Here is a 25,158-nt window from a genome sequence, read left to right on the forward strand (position 1 = left end):
AGGAAAAATGCTGACCGATTTGAGAGAAAATTCATTTTTAACAACTGACAAAGAGTGGATTGAGTTCTAACTATATATAGAACTCTAATAAATCACTTTTTAAAAAATTCTCACAGAAAAATGCATTAAGGATACGAATATGCAATTCACAAAAAAAGATACAGATTTATAACAAGGATAGAGTACTGGATCATATTTTCATTTCTTTGACAATAGTCAGTGTTGGGGGAGGTTTGGGGAAATTCTTTACTCATGCAATGCTAGTAGGAAAATAATTTGGTGAGCAGATTATCAGTATGTATTAAAAGCAGTGTTCTCACTTCTACTAATTTATCCTAAAATAATTGGATGAGTTTGCAAAGACATATATGCTAGAATCCTCATCACTGCAAATTATTTTGGATATGAGAAACAATCTAAAATATCTGTCTACAGTAGGGATTAGTTACTTATTAATCCCTATTACTAGTTGTTCCATACAAAATAAATGCTGAATAGCCACTAAGAATGTAAGCACTATAAATTTGTTTCCTGATAGGAAAAATGTTTATGCTGTATTAGATGAAAAAAAACAAGTTGCAAAGTATATCTACAGTGTCTTATTTTTTAAAAAGAACAGCAAAACATACATATAGAAATGTACAGATAATCTATAAGAAAAAGATGGCGTATACACCAAAGGATGACAGTCTTTGGGTGGTGGTATTTGGGATTATCTAAAATTTTTCTTTTCTTCTCTTTACAGCAAAATATTTAATATATACTATTATTTATATAAATTGGAGACCTTGAGTTATACATGAAAAAGGATCAAATATCACCAGCTTAAGTGGATGTGTATGTGTAGATATAACTTATGAAGATCTTATTTTCCCTCCAAATATTTGGTTATATTAAACCAAGTTACTCTGTATACTTATAGCCTGAGAACAGATGTAACCTTTAAGTGATAACTTTAAAAATATTAGAACCTAATTCAAATTAGGGGTATGTTTCCTAATAGCCACCTTAGAAGGTGATTGAGTATTCTACTAGTATTCTACTGATGTTGTCATTACATTGTAGTTTTTGGAATTTCTTTTGAGATAGTTTAGTTACTTGAGTCATACAGTAGTATTGATCTGAAGCATTATTATCCACATTGGTTATCTGTTTTCTTATTAAGCCTACGTCTGGATGAATTTTCAGTATTTCAAGAAATAAATATATTTTCAGATGATTGCCACTATTAAATATATTTCTGAGGAGTTGAAAACATTATCCCCCAAAATAAGAGTACTCAGCATTTAAATGACATTTGAAGAATTAGTCTCTGAGAGGGAGAGGATAGATGAATAAATGAATAAAAGTTGTGAATTTGAAGTGGACTTGACTTATTTGGAGTGATTTCTAAAATGTTTGTTGAAATATAATTTATGTTGTTAATACTTCATGTCTGACCTTTGGGCAAAGTACCAAATTGGGCAATGTTCATTTTTCACATGAGTAAAGAAGTGGGTTCTATTTTTTGAGGACTTTTTGTATCAATTTTGACAAAAATACAAGTCTTGAAAACTGAATTTCAGCCCTAGCTTGTATTATTGTCATTTCCACAATTCCCAACTTGTTCTTTATCTATATTAGAGCTGATGCTTAGATATATGTAGTTTGCTACTGATATAGAAAATAAAAAGATTTACACAGTCATGTGGCTTCTTTTTCCTCCTGTCTTCCAAAGAACTGGAAAATTTAGATGAAAGAGGTAACTCAGGCTGTGTGAGTGTCACCAGGAACCAGAATATAAATGATATTTCTGAAGGTTGAGTAAATTTTCCTATTGCCTTTGTGTATGATTTCTCACTTTAAAGTTCAGTTAAGCCCTTAGTTTTAAGCTCCTTCCCACCAATCTTTAACTAGAGTCTCTAACTGAACAGTAAGCTAGACTGACTGTCTTGAGACCACATCCTCTTTCCACCTAAACTGGTCTAGTAGAGGTGGTAACCATCAGTAAAATAACAAAAGCAAACACAGAAAAAACATTAAGAAGCACAAGGAAAAAGGAAGAGCACTGTGGAAAAATTGAGAGCCAATGCCAATACTGCTAGATATATATGCTGTTAGACTGGATTTTGTACTGCTTCTTAGATAGTTCCTTTATGTTGATATTCTTTTTCATATTCTCTGCAGTACACAATACAGAATGTTATTGATCTATATGGTGATTGTTGTGGATTCAAGAATATTAAGCCCTTAAGTTGGCATTTATTTTATGATCGTTCCATTTGTTGCAAATGTATTGCAGATGTCAAGATTTTTGTTTATTAGTGTTAACCTGGATTAGGTTATCCCTCAGTTTATGAAAGGTATTCATCTGTCCAAGTTATTAACTCTTCACTTCTTGTGGTATGCTAAGTGAACAAATTGTACTAGAGAAGTCATTTTCTCTAGAAAATTGAAACAAAAGGAAATAAATGCACAATCTGATTATGTTTGCATTACAGAATCTTGGAGAGGCAGAATATGTGGTAGCACTTTTTATGTACATGTGTTTACTTGGTTATCCTGCTGACAAGATCAGTATTTTAACAACATATAATGGGCAAAAGCATCTTATTCGTGACATCATCAATAGACGATGTGGGAACAATCCATTGATTGGAAGACCAAATAAGGTAATTTTATGAATGTAATATGTTCTCTTATTCATCATTTGGTCAAAATGGAAAGGTTTGTATTTATTATGAGTTATTTATAGTGTTCCACTTTGTGTCTCCTTTTAAGATAGGTGAGAAAATTAAACAACATAAAATTTAAACTGATAAGAACAGATACTACACTTGATCTTAGCCAAAGGCCGAGAAGCGATAAAACAACATAAAATTTAAATAATTCTCTGACAATCCTATCTGATAGTTTTGCTGGTTTGCTGTGAACTTCTGTCACAACTATCACATTGAAGATTTTTGTTGATATTTGTCAGAAATAAATCTTTCTAAAACTTTTTGTTGATAAAATAATGGATAATGAAATTACATTTTAATTTATGTACTGTTATAGTAGAAATGTGAACTATGGCTTTTTTTTTTTTTTTTTTTTTTGGAAAGATATAATTTGAACTGCTTTTTATTGTGTGTTTGGGGGGGTTGTCTTGGGGATAAAAGGAGATCATAAAGTGTATTCAGACCTTAGGATTTAAAAAAATTTTTTTTTTTATTTTTAATGTCATGAGAAAGAAATATTAAATAAAAATGAGGATGCTTGATTCTATTAATAAAGGGCTTAATAAATTAGAAAATAAAATATAAGTATAATATTACTAATGATAAAATTAGGACTTTGGTTGTAAATATGGCTATGTAAAAGCTCTTTCATTTTTTCTTAGAAATCATACAAAAATCAGAGGAAAGTGGGAGGAGGAGGGGGTCAAACTCCATTTTGAGTGAGATGACACAGATCAGGTGACTAAGATCAGGAAGAAAACGAGAGAATTTAGGGGACCAGTCTTGAAAGTACCAGCAAAAACACGCTTTCTGAAGAAAAGAGGCTTACCCTGCAGTATAAGAGCCATATCCCTATTATGCAGCAATGGATGCAGGAATTTGGGTGAGCAGAAGGCTTCCTGGCCCCAGATTGGTTCAAAGAAGCCTGCAGGTGAGCTGTATTTGCAAAAAGTAGACTATCTCAACAGGAGGAAAAGAGGGCCTTCTGTTTTGAAAATCTTCCAACCTTCAGAAAACAGGGTGCTCACCCCAACCTAACCTCTTGCATATAGCTAATCTAAGAAACTCACTTATTCAGTGATGAATAGTAAAAAGGAAACTAGTACAAGCTCAATTTATATAGGAAAAAACAAGGAAAAGAGCATCAAAACATAGAGATACATGCTTCACAAAGCATGTTGGCCTGGAACAGATGAAAATTTCATATACATGTTTTGCGATAAATTTGAAAATACTTGAAGTAACCATTTCTTTGAGGAAAGCCTCCAGAGCAGAGAAATGCAAGAACTTAGGAAGAGATGAAATGTGAGCTGGAAGAAAATAAAATCATAGGAGTGAAAAGAAAATTGAAAGGAATACAGGGAGGAATAGACACTACAGAATACTCCAGAAGGACTATAGAGAGTGAAAATGAAAAACTAATAACTTTGAAACACAGAAAGTTTAGAAATAGAACTTCAGTATCTGAGTCTTTTACTTATAGGTAACAAAAATTTAACTCAAATAATAAGGGAAGTTACTATCTCTCATAACAAGAGGATGGAATTAGGATGGTTCCAAGGTTGGATTGCAGGTTGGCTCAGTGATGTTATCAAGGGCGAAGGTTCATTTCATTTTCTGCCCTGCCGTTCTCAGAGTGTGATCCCAGACAAGCTCTCCACATGGTCAGGATGGCACAGAATTTTCAGATATGACATGCACACATAACAGCAAAGGACTTATATCTAGAAAATAGGAACTCCTTTGAAAGTTATTAAATAAGACAACCCAATGCAAAATGGGCAAATAAGTTGAATAGACACTTCACAACAAGACTTACAAATGGCCAGTAATACACAAAAAATGCTTACCATAATTAGTTGTAAGGGAAATTTAAAACTGCAATGAGATAATACTACGCACCCAGTAGAATGAGTAAAATTATAGATGGACAGGATACCAAATGTTGGCAAGGATGCAGAGCAACTGGAACTCTGGAACCAGAACATTGCTGGTGAAGTGGTATAGCAACTTTGGAAAATAGTTTCTTACAAAGATAAACATACGCTTATTATGCAGCTCAGCAATTTCACTCCTAGACATTCATCCAAGAGCAATGAAAACATATGTCCACAAAAATATCTGTACATGAATATTCAGTGCAATTTTACTCAAAGTAGCCAGAAACAACCAAATGTCCATGAACAGGGAATAGATAAACAAATTGTGGTATATTCGTTCAGTGAAGCCGACTCGACAGTAAAAAGGTTATGAACTTCTAGAGTACATAACACATGGATAAATCTCAGAATCATTATCCTGAGTGAAAGAAACCAGACACAAAGAGTACCTACTTTATTGATTCTATTTTTTATGGAATTCTAGAACTGGCAAAAAGTAATATACAGTGACAAATTAGATCAGTGATTGCCTTAGGCTGGGGCTATAAATTTAACAATGGGGCCTACCTAAGGAGGTAGAAATTTTTATTGTGGTAGTGGTTACATGGGAGTATATATTGTCAAAATTCATCAAATTGTACACTAAAAATGAGTGCATTTTATTGTATGTACTTTATCTCCCTGAAGTTGACTTAAAAGAAGTATTTTGTAAAACTTCCTAAAGGTAGAGGGACCATAAACTATGGTTTAAAAAGTGTAAAAAGCATTTAAACTTTGTGCTGAATTGATGAAAAAGAGGTAAATACCTGAGTGACTGAAACCTCCCAGAACTTCCCTATTTGTACATAGATTTTGAAAGTGAACAAAAAATACTATGAAGATTATTTGTTTTTTTCTTTGACAGAGGAACACTGTAGACAAGTACTAGGGATGTGATAAATAATAAATGAGCATACCAAGTTATATTGCTTGGCATCAGACCAGGATACCAGTTAATATGCTGGACATAGTCCTTGTTTTCATAGAATTTGGCAGTCTTGTCGGGGAAGACTAAAATAGTCATTTGGCTGACCAGCAAAGGTAAAGACAAGTAGTATAAGTGTGAGTAATATAAGGACATAGCCTCATCTGGTTACTGTGGTTTATTTAAATGTTCATTAACTTGGTCTTGTATTTCCTTACATATGATTATGTTTCTTTTGAGATTATTTTAAGGGTAAGATGTTTGTTTTTAACACATTAGTTAAATAATCTCTAGAGTCTTTTTATTCTGCTTTTTAAAATATGTCATATTTTCCATTTTATCTGTCTAGGTGACAACTGTTGATAGATTTCAAGGTCAACAGAATGATTACATTCTTCTTTCTCTGGTACGAACCAGAGCAGTGGGCCATCTGAGGTACGTAGGAAAAAACTTAAATAATATTATTGAATTTTACTATCTACCTCAATTTTGATCTTCTGTGGCTAAGTACTTCTAATTTTTTTAAGTTTAAATTATAATTAATTGTTATGGCAACTTTTTTTTTGGCACTTTGTGTTAGAATGAAACATTATCAAATTGTATAGTTAACCATTCCCATTGCTAGTGAATTTTTTTACTCCTATATGTAATTTTAGTAATTATTACTTTTTTATTCTAGTAACATTTAGAGATAGCATTTTATTGTAAAACTTAATAAATGTATCTATATCTGTTAGAAACTTAATATCAGAAATTTAAGGAGGTAAAGTGGTCAGAAGTCTCTTCAGTGTAAATTTTTATTGCATAGGGTTTCTGATTTTTCCACACATGCAATCTTTCGGCTTCAGTGCTAGAGGATAAAGGAGCCATTTGTTCTCCTAGGATTAAGAATTGTCAAAACAAACAATAATCTGTTTTTATCGTTTATTGTGGTGTATTTATGTGCTAGAGATTTATGGGAATAATTTCTTATTACAAAGCAGCCCTTTAGTTTTATATAAACCTTCATCTCATGATTTACGAGCAAAACTATAAGGAGAGTTCATTTTATTATTTTATTTGGTGAGTATAAAAAAATTCTCCAAGCTCTCGTAATGTCATTAAGTCTAGATACATTTGGAGCTTAAACCAGTGATCAGATTCCACTAGACTGATAACTTTTATATAAACATAAACAAAGAAACAGTGTTTTAAGGAATTGTTTCAAGATGATCACATTCTGAAGTACAGGGTTTTTTTGCTTAGTTAAGTGTCAAACATATACTTGGAGACTTCTAAAACAGCATCTCCTTTTCCTCATTGAGATTTATAACTGCTGTCTGAATGGGTCATCATTATGGTTTACTTAATTAAAATCTCTCAAAAACCTACACTATGAATATATGAGTACTGCTTCCTCTCTTGTCTCCTTTTTTAAATTCCATTTACTTTAGTTCTGTGCTGTTCTTTGCCTAATTTTTCTGGAAACCTAAAAAGAAAGCAAAAAAGATTCTGATGATAAAATCCTCATTAATGAAGTGTTTTTAAAAAGCTGATTTCAGTATTGTCATGCGTACCAAAATTTTCTAAGCAAAAATGCCTTTATGCAAATAAATTAATCTTCTTTGTGTTTGCCAAAATTTATTTTTGAAAGTCCACCTTTGTGGGTGGTGGTGATGGTGGTGGTGGTAGTGGTAGAGTGTAGAGGGGATATGTCAGCTTAGTCGTTAGTTATGATTCCAGTTACCCAAGTTGCTTAGCTTGGGTAGCTTAGCTAGAATTGTATCAAACTCTCCATAAAACGTTTTGGTTTGTAGAAAGCTAATCTTTCATATCCTTCTACTTTTATAATAAGTAGGAAAATATTTGTGTTTCAAGAGACCAAGGAAACCTACTTCCTGCCATATTTTATTTTTTAATAACAGCTTTATTGATATAATTAACATACCATACAATTTACCCATTTTAAGTGTACAGTTCAGTGGTTTTTAATATATTCACAGCGTTATGCAGCTGTCTCCACAATCAGTTTTAGAACATTTTCATCACCCCAGTGAGAAACCCTCCTCTCTTCCCAAGCCCTTGGCAGCCACTATTCTGCTTTCCGCCTCTGTAGATTTGCCTATTCTGGACACTTAATATAAATGGAATCATACAATATGTGCTTTTTTGCAACTGGCTTCTTTCACTTATCATAGTGTGTTGAAGGTTCATCAATGTTGTAGCGTCAATCAGTATTTCATTTATTTTTATTGCTGAATAATATTTCATTGGGTAGATATATCTCACATTTTATTTACCCATTCATCAATTGACAGACATTGGATTGTTTCCACTTGGTGACTACTATGAATAATGCTGCCATGAACATTCTTATACAAGTTTTTATGTAAACATTTGTTTTCATTTTTCTTGGGAATAGACCTAGGATTGGAACTGCTGGGTCATATGGTGACACTATATTTAGCTTTTTAAGGAACTGTTAGATTGTTTTCCAAGTGCCTGCCATATTTCTTTTTTTTTTTTTAAGTTTATTTATTAATATTATTTTTTTACATTCTATGATTTTGCAGAGCAGTTGGGGGGGAGGGGGAGAAGGAAAGGGGGAAGAAAATAGGGTGGGGGAAGGAGGAAGGAGGAGGGGCAGGGTTGAGGCTTGTGTCACCCCCCTCATTCCTGCAGGGGAGACCAGGGGGCTTCCAGCAGTGTCTTGGTCATTGCTGGGCTGGTTGCAGGTGTCAGGGGAATGTGGCCAAGACCCTCGGCCTCCCACTGACCAGGCTCGAGAGAGCCCAGGGCTCTTCCTACAGTGGATTGGTGGTCGTTGCTGGGCTGGTTATGGGTGTTGGGGGAGCGTGGCAGAGGCTCTCAGCACCCCACCAGCCCAGCTCAGGAGAGCCCAGGCCACTTCCTGCAGTGACTCGGTGGTTGTCACTGGGCCTGCCATATTTTTCCCAAACCTTTTTTCAGCCAGGGTGGACCAATTGGGTGATTGGGTAGGAACCAGACTATCAGCTTCAGTTCCAGAGACCTGTTTTAGGACAATGTAGAGCTGTTTAGAAGCCAGAGTAGGACATTCCTAGTCTCTTTTCTAGCATTCATTGTTCTTGTCCCCAACTGATTTGGACAGCTTAGGTACCAATAGAAATATTTGTGACCTGTTCAGAGCAAAGTAGTAAGGCTGCAACTTTTCCTGTGTTGTTTCCTCATGGGGGTTCTATCAGAGTGTTGGCTTTGTTTTTTTAACGATGCTCTTTCTGTCCAGCAGTATTCTGGAGACTTCAAAGAACCCTTTGCTTTTTTGCCTAGTAGTTTATTGTGTTCATAGTATTTGGTTATTCATTTAGCAAATATTTTTAGATACATCTATTTGGTGGTGTGCTAGGTCCTTGATATGTAGTAGTAAGTCTAATATTCATGATCCCTGCCCTTGGGGAGTTTAGAGTCTAGTGGGAGAGACAGTAAACATGTCCTTGGAAATACCTACATTTGAATCTGCAGGAGATTTTAGTTCAACACTCCTCGTGTACAGTGGAGATCACACTTAATAGAAGCCACTTCACTGTGCTAGTGAGAAAAATTTCCTCAGAGTGTCTGATGCATTGGTCACTGCAACAGCACTGTATCTGTGCTCTGTCTAGAGCCTTCTGGCTATGAAAGGGAGAACTGAACATAATAATACAGTGATTACCATGAAAATGACAGTTTAAGTTACCGCCTTGCACCACCATCCCTTTTTTTTCCTGGCAACATTAAGGTTTAACCATAATTTCCTTTACAATGTTTGTGTGAGAGCTCATGCTAAGTATTTTTAGCACTGTGTATCCAATTACCAGTGTTGGAACTCCCTACCTAAAGCATGACTCCTTGGAGTTCTAAGAAAATGTGGAGAAAACAAAAAACAATTTGGCTTACAGTAACCTAGAAGATAATATTTCCTTCATGAATCCATTGTATCACAAATGTAGAGATTCCTCAAAGCTCCTGTAATGGGGTGTGTTTTCCCTTCTACCTAAATGAACATCTCTTAATTGTGTGTGTCTTGGGGAGGAGTCGCTATCCTCACTCATTCCCCACCCCAACACATACATATAACACAAGAACAAAACTGATATTACCTACTGGTGTCACACAGTACCTCCTCAAGAGGGAAACTAGATTCTTAACAAGACCATCAAACACCATGGAAAATGGGACTGAATGAGAGGTGTTCCCGAAATATCTTGTATTACACAGAGGCAAAGAAAAGCTGTTAGATAAACATTCCAATTTCTGGTTCTCTGTCTGGTTATTCTAGAATCTCTGTAACATTAGATCTCTGTAATATGCTTTTAACACTTTCCTTCAGGGCTTAGAGGTGATTGTACCAGACTCTATCATATCTTCTTTTGTAGAGTACTCAAAAATTTAAATAGCAATCTAAAAGCATCTCAAGAAAATAAACAGTCCTCTGTTTTTACAACCAAATATCTTTTCTTGCTAAAACACATTCTAACTAACAGTGAGGTGAAATTACACTTAATATATAGCTCTCATTTATAAATTTGATTCAAACCTTATTTTAAAAAAACACATTCTTTTTAAGATAGATTGAAGAAAGATAGCCAAGTACGTGTACGAGGGTACTTCAGAAAGTCCATGGAAATATAGAATTAAAAGATAATATGAATCTTTCCATGAACTTTTTGAAGTACCTCATATAGTTGGAGTATTTCAATTTAACCCTTTTTATTACTGTTTATATGAACATTGAGTGCCTATTGTAGGCCAGGCTTTGAACCTAGATACTAGAATAAATACATGAAAAAGACATGGTATTATATGTTATATCTTGTCAACATATAGCATTTCCATATGTACTTATAATTATTATTGTAAATAAGTATAAAACAATGTGGTAAGATTTATCTGAGAAGTAAAATTTGACCTTGATGGAGCCTGGGACTTTGGTAGGCACAGAAATGGAAGAAGGGCTTGTTCAAATTGACTCAGTGGTGGTGGTAGAGTAAAATGATGACTGACAACTGAACTGTACCATAATACTAATATAGCTTAGACTTTTTAAATCAGTTTATTGGTTATTTTGTGATCCCCCCCCCCCACAAAGAAACCAAGAGGTTAGTAATAAAGCATTAACTTTTTAGTTTACTAGTCACATAACATTGATTAGCTTTGTGCTTACTCTATTAGGTTTTTAAGAAGCTTAACTTTTTATTGCCACAGCTTAACAGGACTACTTAATGGAAAATGTAGAAAAAGAAAAGAAAAAAAACCGGCATAAATAGGTTATTAATCTTGAAGTGTGTTAATTATTTTGTTTCTTAAAGGGATGTTCGTCGCTTAGTGGTGGCCATGTCTAGAGCCAGACTTGGACTTTATATCTTCGCCAGAGTGTCCCTCTTCCAAAACTGCTTTGAACTGACTCCAGCTTTCAGCCAGCTCACGGCCCGCCCACTTCATTTGCATATAATTCCAACAGAACCTTTCCCAACCGCTAGAAAGGTAGGACTTCTTTCTTCATTGTATAGAGCAGCGTTCTCCAGAGTGAGAAATGGAGATTCTCTTATAGGTGGCCACATTAGGCAGGAACATTATCATATAGGTAATCCAATCGCTGTTTATTAGAGTTCTCCTTACTCTAAGGAACTGAATTATGTTTTCTATTTAAAAATAATAGTAATATCAGATAACATTTATTGAGTACTTGCCATGTATCAAGTAGTTAGCTCTTCATGTATATTACTTCATCTCAGTACCAGCACTGTTCAGTAGATTTTCTTATTAACTCCATTTTACATATGGGGAAAGTGAAGGTGAGAGAAGTTAAGTAGTTTGGCCATCATCTAGTAGGTGGAGGGTCCAAGATTTGAAAACCTAGGCAGTCTCACTCCAGAGTCCATGTTATTTGTCGTCATACTATACTGCCTCTCTTCAACTTTATAAGGAGAACTTAACTATTTGCTTGATAACAGAGTAATAAGTGGTCCAGTTCTTAAGAAGCTTATATTCTGGGGAAATGGGGGAGAAGAGAAGCACATGCACTTAAAAAAATAGACTCAGAGAAGTGCCACTCCCTCTTATTCTCCCTGCTTTTTCCCATTCTCCTACCACCCGCCCTCCATAGGTAACCAGTCTCTTCAGTTTCTGTTTATCCTTACAGTCGTTTTGTACAAAAGAGCAGATACCTGTTTGATTTTCTTATATTATTTTCTTTCTTACATGAAGGTTAGCATCCTATATAGTTTTGGGCTATGCTTTTTTTATTTAATGAAATGTCCTGGAGGTCCACTGGATTTTAAATAAAATTGTTTGGAATGTTCATAGTATACTGCTAACCTCCACCCCTCTAAAAAATTAAATTCTAAGGTTAAATTCTGTGTGTTTATTTTATAATAGCATTAAGTACTTTCCTTTTAACTGCATTTTTTTTTTTCAATTTTACAAAATGCTGCTGTGGAGGAATAGAAGGAAAAGGGTGGAGAGATGTGATGGGGTGGGGTCATGTAAAGCTCTGAGTGTCAGGCTCTGGAGTCTGGACACAATCCTATAGCTCGAGCTTCTGAATCTTTTATGGGCTGATTATTAAACAGGCAGATTCCCAGCAAGAGGCCTGGAGTAGAGCCTTGGTGTCTCCATGTCAAACAGGCTCCCCTGGTGTTTCCTATGCAAGGGCTGCGGGGGCATACCTGGAGAAACCTGAGTGCAGATCAGGCAGTACCACTGAGCAGAAGGCTTGGAAACCAGTGCTTTAGACAACACTCATGGATTCAAGCCCCAGAGGTGCTAAGGGTTGAGAGCATTTCCCCATCTTCTGCACAAGAGACCAGTGTCGGGGGTTGGGGAGAGCTTGCATCTCAGGAAAGCCAGCTCCCAGTAAATCCACTGGAAATTAAGCAAACAAAAACCCAAAACCCTTCCATGTTTTGAAGGCAGCATGTCCTAGTCATACTAGTATGAAAGTCTGCACATAGAAGTTGTGAACATTGCAGGAAGTGACCATTAGTCAAAAGAATACCTGCTTACGTGCATTAGTACCATCCCTCTTAATTCTGAGAAATGCTGTATAATATACTTAATATTTCTAACTTTGTGTGCTTTAAATAATTTGTTACTTTAAGGTAGAATCCTTTTTCTTGGTATGCATTTTTGCCTTTATGTTTTCTGAATTGCTCCTACAGTAAGAAAGGGTGATACCTTATAAACATTTGTTAATGACTATAAAAAGAAAGTTGTTAATCTTTATTCTAGGGTGGTTTAGGAAGAAGTGCAAATTTTATAGTTTCTTCATTGGCTTTACAACTTTACCTATACTGATAGAGCATTGTTTTTCAGATCATTGTCAAAAAACTACACCATTCTACCCCAGACCTGCTGAATCTAAATCTCTGGGGCTAGAGGTTAGGCATCTGCAATTTGGCAGACTCCCCCAGATGATTCTGATAGACACCACAAAGTTTAAAAAATAACATTTGAATATTTACCCCCATGACTAACAGTCTATATATTAAGTAATAGTAAATGTTGACTTATTTTTTTAGAAAGATACATGTAGGAAGAAAAGTTCTAATATTTTCTCTCTGAATTATTTTTGAACTGTGTTTGGGGCATACTCCGTATCGGAAACTGCTACTTTAGACCGTATTGATTTTTCTCTATATTCAAATGATTACTCGTCTTTTATTAATTCTTCTACATTAGTTAATAAACTAAAACCTATATTTCACTTACCATCCTGAAATTGTATTAAACGCTAGTGACTCTTAGCTCTCCTAGTCTCTAACTTTTCCAAATTTAAATGAAATCACAACTCTTCATGAAGTGTTTATTGGACTCTCACACTTGCATCTTATGTCCTCTTTCTATCCTTACATCCTCTACTATCCTTACATCCTCCAAGCCCTAATAGTGCTTATTCATAAGATCGAGAAATGGGCTGATATTGAAATGTTAGCTTCTAAGGTTTTTTCATTAGATACTTTTCTTTTTGCTTTCTTTTAGAATGGAGAGAGACCATCTCACGAAGTACAGATAATAAAGAATATGCCCCAGATGGCAAACTTTGTATACAACATGTACATGCATCTGATACAGACTACACATCATTATCATCAGGTGAGTTTTTTCAAAATTGACTCTTATTTTCCTACTATAGAAAGAATCTTCTCTTTTGCAGAATGAACCAAGTAAGTTAAAGTTGTTATCATTTATGTAACACTCATATTTTAAAAAATCTTTATATAGATATAATTGTACATACAATAAAGTCTACATATTTAAATTTTACAATTTGATATGTTCTGACAGTATATACCTATGAAGCCATCACCACAATCAAGATAATGAACATATCCATTATCCCCTAAAGTTTCCTCATGCCCATTTGTAATCCCTCCTTTTTGTCCTTCACCAATCCCCTTTGGATCTGCTGTCACTATAAATGAGCCTCCATTTCCTAGACATTTATGTAAATGGAATCATACAGTATGTCCTCTTTTTTTTCTGGCTAGTATTAGTCATCATAATTATTTTGAGATTCATCCATGTTGTGGCATGTATTGGTAGTTCTTCCTTTTTTATTGCTGAGTAGCAGTCCATTGTATGGATGTACCACAGTTTACCCATTTACTTGTTGATGGGCATTTGGGTTGTTTCCAGTTTGGGCTGTTACAAGTAAAGCTGCTATGAGCATTCCATGCTCTTTCTCTTGGGTGAATACCTAGGAGTGGAATGGCTGGATAATATGTTAAGTATGTGTATGTGTTTAACTTTTTAAGAAACTGCCAACGTGTTTTTCAAAGTGGTTGTACCAATGCATACTCTCACCAGTTTGCTGTATATCCTCACCCACACTAGATATGGTAGGTTTTTTTATTTTAACAGTTCTAGTAAGTATATACTGATCTCAATGTGGTTTTTTAATTTTCATTTCCCTAATGACAATGTTGAGTGTCTTTTCATGTGGTTATTTGCCATCTGTATAACTTCTTTGGGGATGTATTTGCTCAGGTCTCTTGCCCATTTTTTATTGGGTTGTGTGTTTTATTATTATTGAATTTTGAGAGTTTTTATTTATTCTGAGTACAAGTCCTTTATCAGGTATGTGTTTTGCAAATATTTTCTTCTAGTCTGTGACTTTTTTTTCATTTTTTGTGTCTTTCAAAGAACAGAAATTTTAAATCTTTTTTTTTTTTTTTTTGTCATTTTTTCATGACCGGCACTCAGCCAGTGAGTGCACCGGTCACTCCTATATAGGATCCGAACCTGCGGTGGGAGCGTCGCCGCGCTCCCAATGCAGCACTCTACCGAGTGTGCCACGGGCTCGGCCCGAAATTTTAAATCTTGATGAAGTTCAGTGTGTGGATTTTTTTTTTTTATAATTCATGTTTTTTATGTCCAAAAAATACTTAGCCTAAACCAGTTACAAAGGTTTTCTTCTAGAAGTTGTATAAAGTTTGACATTTAGACATATGCTTCATTTTGAATTAATTTTTTTGTACGGCACAGGTGAGGTTGAGTTGCATTCATTTGCATGTGGATATCCAATTGTTTCAGCACCAGTGCCTGAATGGTCTGTTTTTTCACTATTGAATTGTGGTCAAAAGGTCAATTGAGACCATACATGTGAGAGTCTATTCCTGGGCTCTCTATGCTGTTCCCACTGCTCTGTGTATGTATCCTTTTGCCATTACCATACTACTGTGATTATCGTAGCTTTATAGTAAATGTTAAATTGTTCTTATTTTTCAAAACTGTTTTAGGTATTCTAGTTCATTTGCTTTTCTGTATGCATTTCAGAATCAGCGGGTCAATTTCTACTCCAAAAAAGCATGCTGCGATTTTATTTTATTTATTTATTTTTATTTATTTATACTGACTATTAATATTTATGAGGTACAAAGCTAATTGTCACCCCTCGTGCCCAAGATGTGATAGCCAGATCTATACTGGCACCATGCCCATTACCAAAACTTGTAATTATACCCTGTGTGCCCCACCCAATTATCCTCAACCTCCCTCCCCATCCCCCTTTACCCACTCCACTTCATATCCCTCAATATGTTCTCTCCCTCTACAAGTCCAACACACCACTGTGGTCTTTCTTTCCTTCCTTCTTTCTCTCTTAGCTCCCACTTATGAGTGAGTACATGTGGTATTTATCCCTCTGTGCTTTGCTTATTTCACTCAATATAAGTTTCTCCAAGCTCATCCATGTTGTTGCAAATGGGAGAATTTCATTCTTTTTTATGGCAGAGTAGTATTCCATGGTGTATATATACCACATTTTCCTTATCCAGTTGTCCATGGAGGGACATTTAGGTTGGTTCCATATCTTGGCTATTGTGAACAGAGCTGCAGTAAACATGGGAGTGCAGGTATCCCTTCAACATGATGATTTCCATTCCTCTGGGTATATACCCAGAAGTGGGATTGCTGGATCATATGGAAGATCTATCTGTAGTTGTTTGAGAAATCTCCATACTGTTTTCGATAGTAGTTGTACTAATTTACAGTTCCATCAGCAGTGTAGGAGCATTTGCTTCTTTCCACATCCTAACCAGCATTTGTTATTCTCCGTCTTTTTGATTATAGCCAGTTTAACTGGGATGAGGTGATATCTCAATGTAGTTGTAATTTGCATTTCCCTGATGGCTAGTGATATTGAACATTTTTTCATGTACCTCTTGGCTATTTGTATGTCTTCCTTTGAAAAATGTCTATTCAGTTCCTTTGCCCATTTTTTAATTGGTTTATTTGGTTTTTTTACTGTGTAATTGCTTGAGTTCCTTGTATATTATGGATATTAAACACTTGTTAGATGCATAATTGGCAAAAATTTTCTCCCACTATGCAGGTTGTCATTTCACTCTCTTGATTGTTTCCTTTGCTCGCAGGAGCTTTCGAGTTTGATATAGTCCCATTTGTTTATTTTTTTCTTTTGTTGCTTGTGCTTTTGGGCTCATGTTCATAAAGTCAGCACCCAGACCTAGTTCCTGAAGTGTTTCACCTATATTTTCCCTTATTAATTTTACAGTTTCAGGTCTTATACTTAAGTCTTTAATCCATTTTGAGTTGATTTTAGTATATGGTGAGAGGTGCATGTCTAGTTTCATTCTCCTGCATATGGATGTCCAGTTTTCCCAGCACTACTTATTGAAAAGGCAGTCTTTTCCCCAGTGTATGTTTTTGTTGCCTTTGTCAAATATCAGATGACTGTAAGCCTGAGGGGTGATTTCTCAGTTCTCTATTTTGCTCCACTGGTCTGAGTGTCTATTTTTATGCTAGTACCATGCTGTTTTGGTTACCATAGCTTTGTTGTATAATTTGAAGTCAGGTAGTGTTATGCCTCCAACTTTTTTTTTTTTTTGCTCAGGATTGCTTTGGCTATTTGGGGTCTTTTCTTGTTCTATATGAATGTTGAGATTGTTTTCTCCATTTCTGTGAAGTATGCCATTGGCATTTTGATGGGGATTGCATTGAATCTGTAGATTACTCTGGGTAGTATAGACATTTTCACAATGTTAATTCTTCTATTCCAAGAACATGGAATGTCTTTCCATTTTTTTGTGTCTTCTTTAATTTCTTTCAATAGTGGTTTGTAGTTCTCATTGTAGAGATCTTTCACCTCTTTGGTTAAATGGATTCCTAGGTATTTTATTTTTTCATGACTCATAAATGGGCTTACTTTCTTGAATTCTCTTTCTGTTAGTGCATTATTGGAGAATATATATGCAACTGATTTGGCCGCATTTATTTTGTATACTGCAACATTACTGAAATTATTAACCAGTTCTAGGAGTTTTTTGATATGGTCTTCAGGTTTTTCTGTATATAGTATCATGTCATCTGCAAATAGGGACAGTTTGACATCATCTTTTTCAGTCTGGATGCCCTTTATTTCTTTCTCTTGCCTGATTGCTCTGGCTAGTACCTCCAGTACTATGTCAAATAGAAGTGGTGAGAGTGGGCATTCTTGTCATGTTCCTGTTCTTAAAGGAAAAGCCTTCAGTTTTTCCCCATTCAGGATGATACTGGCAGTGAGCTTGTCATAGATGGCTTTTATTGTGGTGAGATATTTTCCTTCTAAACCTAATTCGCTGAGAGTCTGTATCATGAAGGGATGTTGAATTTTGTCAAATGCTTTTTCAGTGTGTATTAAGATAATCATATGGTTTTTGTCCTTGATTTTACTGATGTGATTTATCACATTTATTGACTTTTGTATGTTGAACCGTCCTTGCATCCCCAGGATGAATCCCACTTAATCGTAGTGTATAATTTTTTTGATGTGTTGCTGTATTCTGATTGCTAATATTTTGTTGAGGATTTTTGCATCTAGGTTCATCAAGGATATCAGCCTGTAATTTTCTTTTTTTGTTGTGTCTTTATCGGGTTTTGGTATCAGTGTTATGTTGGCCTCATTGAATGAGTTTGGGAGAATGGCTTCTTTTTCAATTTTTGGAACAGTTTGAGGAGAATTAATATTAATTCCTCTTTAAAGGTTTGGTAGAATTCAGCTGTAAAGCCATCTGGACCTGGGCTTTTCTTTGTTGGAAGATTGCTGATTACTGCTTCAATCTCATTGCTTGTTATTGGTCTACTCAGGTTTTCTGTCTCTTCTTGGTTCAGTCTGGGTAGTTTGGATGTGTCCAGAAACATATGCATATCCTCCAGGTTTTCATAATGGTTGTCATACGGTTGTTTATAATAGTCTCTAATGATTCTTCGTATTTCTGTGGTATCAGTTGTAATGTCTCCCTTTTCATTTCTGACTTTTGTTATTTGGGTCTTCTCTCTCTCTCTCTTTTTTTTTTTTGTTATTGTTGTTTGTTTGTTTGTTAGCCTAGCTAATGGTTTGTCTATTTTATTTACCTCCTCAGAAATCCAACATTTTGTTTCATTGATCTCTTCTGTTGTTTTTGGTGTCTCTATTTCATTTAGTTTTGCTCTGATCTTAATTATTTCTTTCCATCTACTACCTTTAGGATTGGATTGTTGTTGTTTTTCAAGTTCTTTGAGGCATACTGTTAGGTTGCTTATTTGAGGTCTTTTCATTCTTTTGATGTAAGCGTTTATTGCAGTAAATTGCCTCTTAGTACTGCTTTTGCAGTATCCCACAGGTTTTGGTGTGATTTATCTTTAGTTTCATTAGTTTCAAGAAAATTTTTGATTTCCTGTTTAATTTCTTCTTGGACCCATAAGTCATTCAGGAGCCTATTGTTTAGTTTCTATGTATTTGTATAGCTTACAGGGTTTCGCTTGTTATTAACTTACAGTTTTAGTCCATTGTGGTCTGAAAAGATACTTGGAATGATTTCAGTTGTTTTAAATTTGCTGAGACTAGATTCGTGACCTAATATGTGGTCTATCCTGGAGAAGAAAGTATATTCTTTAGTAGTTGGGTGAAATGTTCTGTATATGTCTGCCAGGTTAAGTTGGTCTACAGTGTAGATTAAATCCTGTGTCTCTTTGTTGATTTGTTGCCTGGAAGATCTGTCCCATACTGAGAGAGGGGTGTTCAGGTCAACCAGTATAAATGTATTAGGGCCTATTTCTTTCTTTAGGTCTAAGACTGTTTGCTTTATATATCTGGATGCTCCAGTATTGGGTGTATACATATTTATGATTGTTATGTCTTCTAGCTGTATAGATCCTTTTATCATTATATAGTGGCCTTCTTCGTCTCTTTTTATGTTTTTTTAGTTTAAAGTCTATTTTATCTGATATAAGAATAGCTACTCCTGCTCATTTTTGGTTTCCATTTTCATGGTATATCGTTTTCCATCCCTTTTAGTCTGTGTGTATCTCTATAGATGAAGTGGGTCTCTTGAAAACAGCATATACTTGGGTCTAGCTTTTTAATCCAATCAGTCGATCTGTGTCTTTTGAATGGGAAGTTTAATCCATTCAAATTTAGGGTAGTTATTGACAGATATTGTTTAATTCCTGTCATTTAATTGTATTTTGTTTAGGTATTTTAAATATCTTTTGATCATTACATCCCCTTTTCTCTTCTTCAATGTTAGTTAGAAATTTGAGGTGGCATGATTTAGCTTCTTTCTCTTTCTCACTGGCATTTTTGTTTTAATGGTGGGTTTTGCTCTTTCTTGTGTATCCATGATAGTGATCATCATTAATCAGATTCCAGATGAATGACTCCCGTGAGAATTTCTTGCAGGGCTGGTCATGTGGTAGTGAACTCCCACAATTTTTGTTCATCTGGTAAATACACTATTTCTCCCTCATTTCTGAAGGAGAGCCTTGCTGGGTAAAGAATTCTTGGCTGGCGATTTTTTTCTTTTAGTGTTTTGAATATATTATTCCACTTTCTTCTGGCCTGTAGGATTTCAGTTGAGAAGTCTGCTATTAGTCTGATGGGGGTTTCCTTCTAGGTGACTTGATGCTTTTTTCTCTTGCTGCTTTTAGAATTCTGTTTGTCTTTGAGCTTTGCAAATTTGACTATAATTTGTCTTGGAGAGGATCTTTTTGGATTGAATCTGTTTGGGGACCTCTGAGCTTCCTGGATCTGAAGATCTACATCTCTCCCTACACCTGGGAAGTTTTCTGTTATTATTTCCTTGAATAAGTTTTCAATACCTTTTCCTTTCTCTTCTCCTTCAGGAATACCCACAATTCAGATGTTAGAGTGCTTGATGTTGTCTGCTATCTCTCTTAGATTTTCCACATTATTTTTAATTCTTTTTTCCTTTTTTTTTTGTCTGCCTGGATTATTTCAAAAGACCATCTTTGAGATCTGAAGTTGTTTCTTCTGCTTGCTCTAGTCTGCTGCTCAAGCTCTCTGTTGTGTTTTTTATTTCATTGAGTGAATCTTTCATTTCTAGCAGTTTCGTTACACTCTTCTTTAAGGTATTAATCTCTTTGTAAATTTCCTCCTTCATATTCCGGATATTTTTGCTTGTTTCCTGGCGTTCTCTTATTAAGTCTTCTTTTATCTCTTGGAGTTTTCTTAAGATCATTGCTCAGAATTCCTTTTCAGATATTTCAAGGATTCCCTGTTCTATGGGTCTGGAACTTGAGCATTACTATTTTCCTTCGTGGTGTCATATCTTCTTGTTTGTTTGTAGTTCTAGTATTTTTCATTGATGTTTGGTCATGTGGTAGAGGACTTGCTTCTTCTATTACTCTGGGGTTGGCTATGAGGATAAAGATTTCCTTCTCTATTTGCAGGCTCTACTGGTGAATTTTATATCAATGTAGTCAAATGAGTGTCAGGTTGCCTATAGAGTTGCCCTGGCTGCTACTGTGGTGGTGAACTGTCCTTTTGGTGACAGAAGGGTATGGCAGTGTCTGTATTACACCACCTTGGCTCTTGTTCCAGCTTTCTGTGGCCATAGACTGAGCCCCTGGTGCCATGCAGGTCTCAGCTTACTTCAGCAGCTGCTGGGCCTGTGGGTGCTTCCATTTTCCCCTGGGCCTTAGATTGGGCCCTGGTGCCCCATGGGTCTCAGCTCTCCTGAGTGTCTGCTGGGCTGTGTGCACTTCCTTTCCCTTTGGGCCTTAGACTGGGCCCAGTGCCACACGGGTCTTTGGTCACCTCGGTGGCTGTTGGGCTTTGGGTGCTTCCCTTTCCCCCGGGGGCCTTTGACTGCGTGCTGTGATTTAAATATGATGTTTTCAGGAGTAAGATTGTTTAGGATCCATTTGGGGAGATAACATTTTGGCAGTATTGCGTCTTCCCTTCCATGAATATGATATATCTCCCCATTTATTTAGTTCATCTTTGAATTTTCTTATCAGTATTTTGTAGTTTTCCACATGCAAACCTTACACATATTTTGTTAGCTAATTTGCTAAGTATTTCATATTTTTTGCTGCTATTGTTAATGGTACTTTTTAAAATTTTTCAGTTTCCAACAAGGTGAACAGAGTCCCTGAGGAGAGAAGCCACACCTTAGCTCTAGACTGTCAGGGGCTAAAGGGAAGCTAAACATAGAGCTGCTCCAGTTTTCTGATGGAGTGAGACAGAAGCTACGTGTGCTCTGCCACTCCCTTCCTGCCTTGTCTTAAAGCTTTGCTCTTCTCTACCCTTGACAGGGCTCCTTGATTGATGTTGGCCCTTTCTTGAGTTGGTGTGGCAATCAATCCTAATCAGCCACTGATTTTCTCAGAAGTGTTACAGCAAATCTCATTGCTTAAAAATCGAATAGCTTTTCACGTTTTCCTCTCTGAAGATTTAATTTGTACTTTGATCATTCATATGTGACATATGTGTAAGCATATTCCTTGGCATGAGCAGAACCTACACTATTGTCAACAGAGGTATTGCATTTGTAATATAAAATGGCCAGTAGTGTTCTGGAGAACTCTCGAGGAAACAATATCTGTTGAGAATATGATGTTGATGTGAGAGCTTAGCTTTATAAACTGGTGTTTTTTTCATTTGAGTTCATATTGCTGTTGTCTTTTTTTTTTTTAATTAGACTTTATTGCAACTACCACCTGCTATGGTGGAAGAAGGTGAAGAAATTCAAAGTCAAGAAACAGAATTGGAAATAGAAGAAGAAGTTGTGCCTGCTCAAGCTGACATCATACCCAGTCCAACAGATTCCAGCTCTAGCCAAGAAACCCTAGCGTCTCAGACAGACACCATCCCCAATCAGACAGGAGCCAGTTCCAATTCAGAAGCCATTCCTGCTCAATCTGAGATCACTGCTACTGTGACAGGACCTGTAACTGCACCAGCAGAGGCTGTCACCCCTCACGATGACACATCTACCCCAGCAGAGACCAAGTAGACAAATTAGCCCTTCTTAGGGAGGCCACTTCATTTATGAAGTCTAAATAGAGTTATTTTTTGTATTTTACATTTACTCCTGCCATTTTAATGGCACTAATTAATGTTCAGTCCTTATTTTTGTTAACTGATTTCAGTATCTTGAATATATTTTTAAAAATTTTGTGTGTATGAACAACTGCAGTTTCATTTTTTCAATCAGAAGAGAAAGTAACCATTCCTTTGTATTTTGATCACCAAGTGAATGTATCTGTAATCATACATACATTAAAATAATTTTCTATGGAATACTATAGATACTTAGATATAGAATATATATAATAAATATGTAGAATACAAGATATATTTCATATTTTTAGTGAACTTCTCTGAAGAAAAGGACAGAACACATTGGAATTAACCATAAATGCCCTTAAGCAAGTATCCAACTTGGGGAGAAAATTGTTTCTTTCATCATATGCTATCAGATGCTCAAGTTTTGTTTCCTTTTTTCTCACCTTTCTTTACTGTCTTCCTTGATATAAAGACATTAACAGCCATAGATATAGTTTTCTCCAGTCTATCAGAGGTTACATGCATTTCCTCCCCCAAATCTCAGAATGAAACAGAATCTCCTAGGGTGTCTGTTTATTCTTGGAGCCTTCTTCAAACCCAATAAATCAGAATCTCAGGGTGAGGGCCCAGGAATCTGTATTTTAGCATTCTCCACACCACTCATGTTTGGGTTGCTGACAGGTTGGCATCAGATGAGACTGAGCCAGGATTTGGGTAGGAAGCAGGACCTACAGTCTGGGCGATAAGAAGCAGCAAACTTAACTCCTATGTGCAGGGTAGAATTCTCCCAATGCAGAGGTTTGAGGTTTTCTGCCCTATTTAGTTTTCTTGGTTGATAACCAGCCACAAGTGTGGAATATACTATACAGCAAATGTACCTCACAGGGCCTGGTTTTCCAAAGCCTTGCAGTTTCAAATATTGACCTTGCAAAGGACAGGAAATTTTCCCCAGGCTATTCTGTGTTACAAGATAAGAATCATAACACAGCAAGGCTGCTGGTTCTAAGACAGACAAATTACTAATTGATATGTAAAGTTACTAAGAAGCCCCTGGAGGGAAAAGGAATGTTTGCTAAATCAAGCCTTTGTTAGTGGATCACTTAATTGCTTAACAGAATGTCATCTGACTTGTTTTACTGAATGTTACCAGCTTCTATTGTTAAACTGTACTTGGCAAAACCCCACCTATGTCTCTTCCTGTAACTTCTTGGTCTGGAGAATAAATGCAGGAAGAGAACCCCAATTCGGGGTTAATTTCCCAAATGGAAGAAATGCCTTGTGCTTGAAGAAGTTCTGGCATATTAACCCCTTTCTGGGGCTTCTCACTGCTCAAAAGAGATGGGCTTTGAGCAATCTTTGGCGGCTCCATCACCCAAGGGAAGGGGGGTGACAAATCCGTAGGAGGCAAAGCAACACACAAGGATATCTTCAGGTAAAATATACTCCAAATATGGTAAAGCAGAGGTACTAGGACCTTGCTACTCAAGTGTGGCTGGTGAACCAGCAGTATCAGCATCATATTGAAGTTTGTTAGAAATGTGGAAGTGTGGGCTCTACCCCAGACCTGCATATGAATCTGCATTTCAACAAAGCCTCTAGGTGCTTCATATGCAATTTGAGAAGCACTGTACTGAGATTACCGTGCTGTCCTCACATGAATGAGGCTGTAATGGTAGAATTAACACTGAGTGGGACTAGTGTTTTCTGCTTATAAGGTCCCTGGGCATGGTGCCCAAAACTGAAAAAAAGAGATAGATATGTGTATGTGGGGAGGAAGACATTGCCGACTAGTTCTCTCTTCCCCAATTTGATCATTTGCTAGAGTGGCTAACAGGTGCATTTCCCCAAAGTGTCCCTTCTAGTGCTTCTACCTATACAGTCTTGACCACGTCTGAGGAATCTTTGAAGAAATGAGCAAGAACTGCACACCACCACTGAAATCCTTCTGATCCAGACATTTTGAAGGAACGATTAATTCATAAGGAAATTAAACCCAGAAAGTCAAGTCAGTTATATGTTTGAGGGACTAGTTTTCTCAACTCTACCAGGCTTTGATGGATATGATTCAGACCCTCATGATGTGTCCTACTGCATCAGACTACTTGTGTAAATGTTGGCTAAGGAGTTTGGAAATGAAAGTGACGCGACAATGAGAGGAGTGAAATGCCAGGGAAACAATACCAGGAAAGCAAGGTCTATCTGTTATCAGAGGAAGGATCAAGCCAGATAGTCTGTTACATAATTTCTCTGATGTAAGAATTTGAAAGCAGGTGTTGTGGGCATCTGTATGGGCAATACCACTCAGAATTATTTTCATTTGTGGATATATGATATCAGGCTAAGCAAGAGGTAAAGAAGCTTACTGTATTACTGTCTTTCCTGGAAAAGATTGATTTTTCTCTTTACCCTTTAGGGGATATAAATTATGATACCTGCTACCAAAATAAGCAAACTGTTATGCTGCTTTCTCATTAAGTAAACTATTTTCCTAACACTAAACATCACTCTGTCTAGCTGACTGACAGTACTTTTTTCTTTGCTGCATGATTTTTCTATCATACCAAATTTAGGTGAAAGCTAGCTAAGTCTTTTGCTTCTGTCAAAGGAATTTTTAGAAGGGGCAATGGTGGTGGAATTTGAATTATTTTAAATTGTTTATTCCCTGGAAAGGCCAGTGAGTTGCAGCTAACTATAGAATCATGGAATCTTTAAAGGAATTTAAGAGACCTACTCTTATTTTAAATAATGAGGAAACAGAATCAGAGAGACTTAACCAGGGTGGCAATTGTGGGAGAGTGGGGTAGAATCCAAGTGTACAGTCGCAGGGCA

The 25,158-nt window shown here is 36.1% G+C and overlaps 1 protein-coding gene and 1 pseudogene across 3 annotated transcripts in view; one reads left to right on the top strand and one right to left on the bottom strand.

Annotated features, from left to right (window-relative positions):
- AQR (aquarius intron-binding spliceosomal factor) overlaps positions 1 to 22,439 on the top strand; it is a 106,188-nt gene extending 83,749 nt beyond the window's left edge. For all 3 annotated transcript variants that reach the window (XM_063088742.1, XM_063088743.1, XM_063088744.1), the window contains 5 exons: positions 2,481 to 2,651; positions 5,893 to 5,978; positions 10,850 to 11,024; positions 13,521 to 13,634; positions 21,962 to 22,439. In XM_063088742.1, coding sequence (XP_062944812.1) covers positions 2,481 to 2,651; positions 5,893 to 5,978; positions 10,850 to 11,024; positions 13,521 to 13,634; positions 21,962 to 22,276 — 861 coding nt within the window. In that variant the 3' untranslated portion in view covers positions 22,277 to 22,439. The remainder of the gene's footprint in view (positions 1 to 2,480; positions 2,652 to 5,892; positions 5,979 to 10,849; positions 11,025 to 13,520; positions 13,635 to 21,961) is intronic.
- On the bottom strand, positions 2,731 to 2,845 carry LOC134374117 (U2 spliceosomal RNA; annotated as a pseudogene).
- Positions 22,440 to 25,158: the final 2,719 nt, after the last annotated feature.

This window comes from Cynocephalus volans, chromosome 3 (assembly GCF_027409185.1).
Source record: "Cynocephalus volans isolate mCynVol1 chromosome 3, mCynVol1.pri, whole genome shotgun sequence".
Classification (NCBI taxonomy): Eukaryota; Metazoa; Chordata; class Mammalia; order Dermoptera; family Cynocephalidae; genus Cynocephalus; species Cynocephalus volans.